Consider the following 8,706-nt stretch of genomic DNA (forward strand, 5'->3'; position numbering starts at 1 on the left):
AAATGAGACAGTCTTGGTTGGGTGTGGCAGTGCACACTTTTAATCTCAGCAACTGATAGATCTCTGTGAGTCTGAATCCCATGACTTCATAAGCCACACATTCAAAGAAAATGTACATACATGAAGGCATCCTGTCACAAGTTAGCACACAGCCACAGATGCTAACACCATCTCTGCTGCTTCTGTACCTGTGCTGGGTCTGAGATTACAAGTTCTCAGAACCCATCCTGTTTCCAGGCGCCTTTGCAGGTTTGTCTCCCATTGAAGAGGGCAAGGCTAGAGCCACATATCAGGGTCTCTAAAGGTGACCCCAAGAAGCCAAGGGACAAGATGTCTCCACCTGCCTCCTTTGGGCAGACATGTAGAGAAGAGGGTAAGACGGTCTGGGCAGTGAGTCCTGCTCTGTTTCCCAGAATGGTTGAAGAAGCACCCTGAGATGTTGGACAGCAATGTAGGAAGAGAGAAAGTGTACCACGGGGAAGTGAAGGACTCTGCAGCAGCTCAGGGAGGGAAGAAGGGCATGCATGCCTCTAGATGGTCTAGCTCCTTCCTGTTCTGATAAGAACTGTGCCCGCCCCAAGTCAAGTCCACAAACACTGGCTTGCCTATTGCAGGCAAGCTGTGGGGGACGCAATACTGAGAAGCAGCCTTGTTGTAGCAAGACACGTGCTAGGAAAGAGTGGTGGACAGCAGCTGCAAACTGAACAGTGGATAGATCAGAGAGGCTCCTCAGAGATGCCTGGAGGGGCTCCCTATAGCCTGGAGAGTGGTGGAAAGGGAACTTGAACTAAGGAAAACATGGTCATATATATATATATATATATATATATATATATGAGAATTTGTCAAAGCATAAATAAAGCCTGTCAAATAATGTCCTTTTTGTAGCCAAATGCAAACGTACTGAAGTGTCTTATCTCAAGAACTGCTTCCTCGTCCCTCTGCCTCCCCCATATTTTCTTCTTTTTAATACTTTTTATTTATTCTTTGACAGTTTTATAAAAGTACATAAACTATTTGGATCATCCCAGCCCCATCTTCCTTCTCTTACCCTCTCCCACTTTCATGGGTCTTTCCCAGTGATCCACTGGGTTTAATGAAGGCCGCACTCATAAGCATGGGCGGGGCGGGGGGGGGGGCGTTCCGGAGCATGGGCGCTGGACTCCTGCTTACACCATGACTGAAGACTTACTTTCTTCCCTCGAAGCTGTGACCTGCCAGTCGTTTCTCAGCTAGGGCTGGGTTTGTGAGTCCCTCCCCCACTGCCCTAGGATGTTGAGGGGGCCCTGGCTACAGTGAGCCATGAGTGCCGTGGCCAGCACCGTCTTTCCTTGACCAGGTATTTTTGATACCATACTCATGCTAGAAATCAGAAAGAAAAAAAAAATATGGTGAAGGAGTTTGTCACCTTTCCTGATGAACTGAGTGAGAATCACATGGCGGAAGGAGAGAACTGACTCCCACAAGTTGTCCTCTAACTCCTACGCAAGATTATAAGGGGGATGCTGTGAGGCCTGGCAAGGTACACAATCTTGGACCATAAATAAGATTTTAACTGGCAAATAATGAAAAGTGGGGGGGGGGTGTTAAGGTAGATTCTTTTGCCCTCCCTAAAGTTAGAAATCGACCTCTCAGGTGACAGTTCACAAATGGCTTACCCATGCTGAAACTGAAGGGAACAAGAGGTGAATTTATACTTTCTTCCTGTTCACTTCTAACTTCATTTTAGTCAGCCCAGTTACCCCTGGCCTGGACCGCCCAACCCTAACGGTGCTGGAAGAGTAAGCAGGGAGGTGGCCCTTTCCTGAGCATGTAAACAGCAGAGCCCCTGTCAACCAGGAGGTGAGAGGAGATCAGATCAGGAAGACAAGAGCTGCTCTTCCCACAAGGGCAGTCCAGCAGCAGCACTGGGGGAGGGGAGCCCGCAGGAACAGCTGACGGTCCTGCTCACGGTCACGATAGAGAGGCAGAGCAGCACTGGCCCTGCCAGTCACATCCAGTGTGCATGTGACCTAGCATGGAAGGGCAGCCCAGCTGTGGGTGGGGTGGGGCCGCCATCTCTGTGAGGTGGGGTGGGCATCTCCATCCATGAACATCAGAATTCGGGAAGTTAAAAACCCAAAATACCATTTGTTTTTGACACTCGTAACTAGAGGGAAGTTAAAGAAACCACAGTCTTTGTTGAGCAAAGAAGCAGTTGTCACTGAAGGTGCCACTGCGAATCCCTGGGATGAGTGTCTGTCTTTGATGTGTAGCACAGAGGAGGTGAGTCGGGAGTGGAGAACAAAGGCGCCATTTTGCTAGCTTCTTGGAGTGAAAGTTACCCCGAGATAGGTAGAAGTGTACAGGTCATCAGAGATACTTGAAAAAAGTATTTAAAAACAAGGAAAGAACTGTGTCTCTATGTGCCGGTTTCCTCCCTCGAGGTGTGGTCTGTTTTTTGAAGAACACGTGGGAGGGAAAAGTACAGTCCACCTGTTGTCAGCTGACAGTGACCGTGCCTCGTTCCATCCATGTTCCCTCCCTCCGGTCAGCCAGCCACTGGCTTCATTTACCATGTCACAGGAGGCTGAGTAAGGCTCCTGACGCCTGTGGTGGGCCGTGATGAGAGGCAGCTGACTGAGTTAGTCGGAGAGGACAGGACACTAGCACAAATGCACACCCAACCCAGGGACGAAGAAACAGGGAGGCTCTCCCTGGTGCCCTGTAGATTCTATGGTCTCAGGCACTCACCTCAGCCACAGAGCAGAATCATTGGATATTCCACTTGGGGAACTTTAATGACTGAATAAATAGTTGTGAAAGACTACAAAGGAGCTGGTGTTTTCTCTGGTACCTGTAACCCCAAAACTTAGGAGGCTGAGGTAAAAGGATTGCTACAAGTTTGAAGCCAGCTTGGACTACATAGTTTAATACAGCCAGGGCTATGCTATGAAACCTTGTCTCAGAACTAGACAGACAGACAGAGCAGAGCAAGCAGAACAGTCTCTCTCGTGGGATAGTAATCACCCATGGTTGGATTCTAAGCAAACCTGAGCAAAAGATGGGTTAGACATTGGACTGGACGTCTCACTGTGCTCTAAGCTGACACTCCACAGTGGTTTAGACAGTTCCTTCTGTGGGTCAGGAGGAAGGTACCCAGTGGGCTGGGGGGCAGCAAGGATTAAAGGAACAGCTTTTTAGAAAACTCCATGGGGCATTTCATAAGTTTCCCATACAAATTGATGTCAACCTGGCATCTGGTAATGATGGGATGCAGCTGTGTGGCCTGCTGGTGACTCTCCCTCAGCTGGGAAACTGAGCCACTTCCTTAAGGAGCTCACATCACTGAGCCTGACCGCCTCACCTCAGTCTGGGCTACTGTGTGTGTCAGGCTCTCTGTTAGATGGGGAGAGATTGTCCCAGACATTGTCCTTGTGCAGCACACAAGGTCATCAGCTATGTGGGAAATTCGAGCTGGTGGATTCCCAACCATTCCCTTTACCATAGCTCCATAGGGCAGGTCCTTCACAGACTCTCAGATAAGCCTATACCAGGCCAGTCAGTAAACACACACTTGTCTTCTCAGCCCTGAAAAATACATAAATAAAGAAGCCAGCTCTGACCACTCAGGCACTGGGTGTCTGAAGCTCCAGGTCTGCTGCTCAATTTCAGCAATAGAAGCCTCTTCAGAGAAGACCTGTGAAAACCTGACTCATTGTCAACCCAGTGGTGGACATGTGGTCATTCATGTCTGAGAAGGAGTGATCACAGCAACTGCGCACAAAGAAGGTGTTCATTCTCCTGACAGACCTTGCTTACAGGGCCACTCTACCATTCCAAACCTGAGGGCCCCAGTGAGGTCTGTGCCACCTGTCCTTGTGCAGCAGTGTCTTCTTGGAACCCACGTGTGTCATTAGTGCAGGGAAAGATCACGGACCATTGTTACAGTGGTAGCCAGACATCTCTGCTGGCTCTCAGCTCCAGCTATGACTTACCAGCCCCTGAGACTGCTGCCTGTCGACAGCATATAGACCTGCTCCTGTTCAGGTTCAAAATGAAAGTGAGCTACAGCTCTGCGTGAAGTGTGCAGGGAAGCAACCAGGATAGGAAGGGACAGACTGGCTGGAGGCCTTGAAATACGCAACACTCAGCAGGAAATGGACCCGCCCAACTACTGACTGGCCCGGAGACAGTGCTCCTCAGCCAGGATAACTGCAGAGCGCCACCTTTACGATTGGAACCCAAGGTGAAAATAACTAGACAGACTGCTTTCATCAGGCAGATTTTTTCCCTCCTTATGATTTGTGTCCGGCAAACCTCCCAACCCCTTGACACTTAGGCTGATGGGAGCTTGAAAGGGTAAGGGTAAGAGTATGCTCGCTGTAATGGTCCCAAAAGAAAGGAGAAAATCAATTCCAAAAAATTAAATGGCAAGTTTGGTATTTTGGTGTCTGGCAATGTAAACCAGATTAGCACCACATGACTTGTAGATGTCAGAAAAATCTTTGCAGTCTGAGAAAACCAAAATAACCCTGTTGACACAGATGTCACTGAATTTACATCTGTGAATTTACATCTCTGTGGAGCTAGAGCACCAGCCTGTGGAATAGATAATAGCACTGAGGTGACCTGGGCTTTTAACTGGGTAAGCTGATTAACCACTGAACGCAGAGAACTTTCTCATGGGCTCAGAGCTCTATCTTTGATCTGGTGTGTCTAAAAACTGTCATCAGTAATGATTCAAATGAAGTTTGCAGGTTTGCTAAGCATACTTAGGGGAGATACAAGTTTGAGAGGGATGATTGATGACATTTAGAAGTAACTCCTTTGAGTTGGCTGGAAAACAGGCAGAGATATGTGCCATTCTTTTACCTACAAGGTCACTGTAGGATTTGAGAACTCTCCTGAGTATGGCAGGTGAAAACTATCAAGTTTTCAGCAGGCTCCTGCTAACCAGTTCACATGTCATAGCTCTCTACATAAGTGTGTGTGTGTGTGTGTGTGTGTGTNTATATATATATATATATATATATATATATATATATATCCATGTACACAGATGTAACACACACACACACCTATCAGCACACACCCATAGAGTTGCACACTGCTTTGGGTACCATGTTTTCAGATGACACAAACTGAGAAAGGATTGGGGTCCAGAGACACGGTGTTAAGAGTTTAATGTGAAATTCTAGTACAAGCTCATGCATTAAAGCTCTAGTTACCTAGCTGATGGCACTGTTTGTAGGCTCTAGACACTTCAGGAAGTAGGATCTAATCGGAAGGAGCAGGTCACTGGGAGATCAGGTCCTAGGGTGTCTTATCCCTGTGGCAGAGCAGGCCCTAGAATATCTTGTCCCTGGGGGACAGCAGGGCCTTGGGTGTCTTGTTCTAAGGGAGAGCTGGCCTTGGGTGTCTTGTTCTAAGGGAGAGCTGGCCTTGGGTGTCTTGTTCTAAGGGAGAGCAGGGCCTTGGGTGTCTTGTTCTAAGGGAGAGCTGGCCTTGGGTGTCTTGTCCTGAGGGAGAGCAAGCCCTTGGGTGTCTTGTCCCTGGTCCCTCCTGGTGTCATCCTCTGCCTCCTGCCTGCCACACAGCACTACCATGATGTTCTGTCCAAACACGTGGGGGCACAATAACTACGGGCTGATCCTTTTAAGCCATGAGCCACAGTAAACCTGTCCTTCTCTAAGCTCTTTCTGTTGGGTGATCTCTCACAGTTGTAGAAAGCTCGCTAACTTGGTACTAAAAATAGTGTCACTGCTGTGACTAAATCCTAAGTGTATGGAGCTGGCTTATGGGCAGAGTTTGGAGACTGAGCTAGAGAAAGCTTCAGATTCTGTAGCTAGAACTCACAGGGTGATTCTGGAGGAGAAAAGGAGGTCGGAATACCAGTAGGGGTGCAGTGAAGGCCAGGCTGTGAGGTTACTCTTGAATTGGGCCAGGGGGAATCTGTTACATTTTGGCAAAGAATTTGTCTTTGTTCCAGTCCTGGGATGTTGAAGCTAAGTGTAAAGTAACTAGTTAATTTGGTGGAAATATTTCAGTATAACATGGCACCCAAGTTGGAGCACAGCTTCTCCTACCTGCTTCTCATCATATTTTACTACAGGCTTGACTTGGGAGTAGACGTGAACTGACTCGGGTCGTTTTAGAAGCTTGAGCTTTCCCGCAAAGCCACGTGAGGCACATGTGGTGCTAAGGATACGCTTTGTGTTGTTGAGTCTTCATTTTCTGCCCTCTTTGCAGGTTGCCCGCCTCATGGAGATGGGATTTTCCAGAGGGGACGCCTTGGAGGCCCTGAGGGCCTCAAACAATGACCTCAATGTGGCCACCAACTTCCTGCTGCAGCACTGACATCCAGCCGCTGAATGACAGTGATGTGCCTGCCACCACATCAGCCTGAGGACCAAGCAGACCCCAGCACAGGTGTTCTCAAGAGAAGACGGTGGTTCCCACCATACACTGTCCTTAAATCCAAGATGGTTGCCGTGTAGTATCAAATAAGTTTGCCATTAAATTAGCATGTATTTTCTATCTTTATTTTTTTACTGGGCATTTCTCAGTGTGGAGAGCCGTCATTCTTACGTGTTCAAATGCATGGCGGTTACAGGTTTTGGTGGCTGTTTTATAGCACCCCAGAGAGAGACAACTGTCCTGAAGCTCGAGTGCAGTCTGCTCATCCTCACGTCAGTGACGGGCTGCAGGTCATGTGACCTCAGAAAGGCTGTGTCACACTACCCCTTATGGACTGGTTTTTTCTCTTCAGTTTGTATTCACATCTCAGTGACTATTCTGCACACACTGCCTAGACACTGGGCAGTGTCCTTGAGGCCTCAGTGACAGAGGGAGCTGGAGATGAGCCTCCTCCAGCCTAGGGAGTCTGCCCCAACTCCTGCTTTAGTACAGATAATCCAGTGCTGATGTGGGGCTCTAGACTGCCCCGTGATGCCTACCTGGGGTCATTTTGCTCAGAATGCATTACAGTGGCCACTTGGGCAAAGGAGTGAATTGGAATAAAGAAAAAAGTTGCTTCAGAGACTTAGTGGGGCTGTGTAGAGAGCAGGCGCTGGCCAGCAATGGCTCAGCCCTGGCCTGCCCACCCTGGGCCAGTCTGCAGCCCTCCACACACCACCAGCTCTTCTGGCAGCACACCCTCCCTGGCCCCATCCTTGCCCCTTGTAGTGGGTGAGGCAGTGCCCACTGTGCAGACAGTCAGGGAGGTGTAAGCAGGAGGCAGCCCCTGTGAGCAAGAGCAGCTGTAGGAATTGACGACTGTCCCGTAAGCAAACTGCACCGGGTGTGTTCTGCACAGTGAGCAGCAATGTGTCAAATTGATGCAAATCTAGGTGTGTGATACTTACAATAAAGTTTTTATGTGTTTTACTTTTCAGTAGTTTTTATGATACTTCTCTAAATAAAACTTTAGGCAATTCCACCAAAAAGAAAAATGAACCCAGACAACATCTTGAGAAGGCCGAGGCCTGCACAGTGAGCACTACCTTCTGTTGCCGCAGTGTGGTCACCGTGGGCAGTGCTGACTGGGGCCCTGCTGCTCAGAACAGGGTTGGAGCTGCCCTGCAGGCCCAGTGTGAGCACAGTGACCAGCTCCCTTCACTGACGGGGCCAAGGGACACTGCTCCTGGAGGTAGGAGTGTAAAGTGAGACACTCTTAAGACCCACCCAGCACCACTGTATGGACTCCTTATCTGGAGTTCAAGACTGGGTTCTAGAGGGCAAGGGCTCTCTGTAAGTGTGATGGCTTGGTAGGGTATAGACAAGCTTCTACGCTGAGGGCTTTATGCAGATGCTGACAGGTTAGCCTTGGCTTTCAGAACAGCAGGTCCAGACCGGAATGGGAAAGGAGTGGAGAAAAGTTGTCCATAGTGAGTGAATTTGTCCTTCTGTGACTGGGTTAACTTGTTGCTGTTGACAAAATAACCTGTCAAAAACAGCTCACAGTGGGAGGACTTGGAGGAGCTCCGGCTCACAGTGGGAGGAGTGGGGGACATGGCTACAGGAGCATGAGGTGGCTGGTCAAGCTTTCTGCCATCGGGTGAATGCTGGTTCTCACGGTCTCCCTTCCCCAGCTCATGGGATGGTGCAGCCTACAATATCAGTTGAAATACTCAAAGGTACACCCAGCCAGAGGTGTTTCCATGATTCTAAATGCACAGAGTCAACAATGAAAGTGAACTGTCACCATACCTAAGGACACCCTGACCCTGAGATGCAGTTGAATCAGACAGCATAGGGTTAGCAAACAGCCACTTGAGGCAAACTGAACACAAACTGTCAACGCCTCCCGGTGGCACTGAGAATGTCTTCCAGGTCCCTGGGTTATGTTCTTACACATTTCACACAGCTAGCAGACGGTGCATCATTTGTGAGATGATGTTCAGTTCAGGTTCCCTCACAGATGCAGTGCTTTAGCAGAGGATGGACCTGGAATGGGGGTTGGGGGGGGAGTCACTTGACTATGGAAGTCCTTAATATAGCTGTGTCCAGCAGAGAGCCAGCCTCAGTGGCTAGACTTTGATGGTACGCATGCTCCTTGGCAATGGGGAGAAGGGCAGAGGCTGGTCTGGGATACAGAGTTGCAGATGTAGGAGAAAATGCCCCCGAGATACAGATTGTCAGCCTGGGAAGAGGTGAGGCTGGAGAGCTGGGCTGTGTGTTAGGGGTTAGCATCCCAGCACTAGGAGCTCTCAGGAGGCTGGAGTC

At 49.1% G+C, this 8,706-nt stretch overlaps 1 protein-coding gene across 2 annotated transcripts in view; it reads left to right on the plus strand.

Moving 5' to 3' along the window:
* Positions 1–7,368, plus strand: part of Ubac2 (UBA domain containing 2) — a 138,126-nt gene extending 130,758 nt beyond the window's left edge. For both annotated transcript variants that reach the window (XM_021182051.2, XM_021182053.2), the window contains one exon: positions 6,232–7,368. In XM_021182051.2, the coding sequence (XP_021037710.1) occupies positions 6,232–6,339 (108 nt within the window). In that variant the 3' untranslated portion in view covers positions 6,340–7,368. The remainder of the gene's footprint in view (positions 1–6,231) is intronic.
* Positions 7,369–8,706: the final 1,338 nt, after the last annotated feature.

This window comes from Mus caroli, chromosome 14 (genome assembly GCF_900094665.2).
Source record: "Mus caroli chromosome 14, CAROLI_EIJ_v1.1, whole genome shotgun sequence".
NCBI classification, from domain to species: Eukaryota; Metazoa; Chordata; class Mammalia; order Rodentia; family Muridae; genus Mus; species Mus caroli.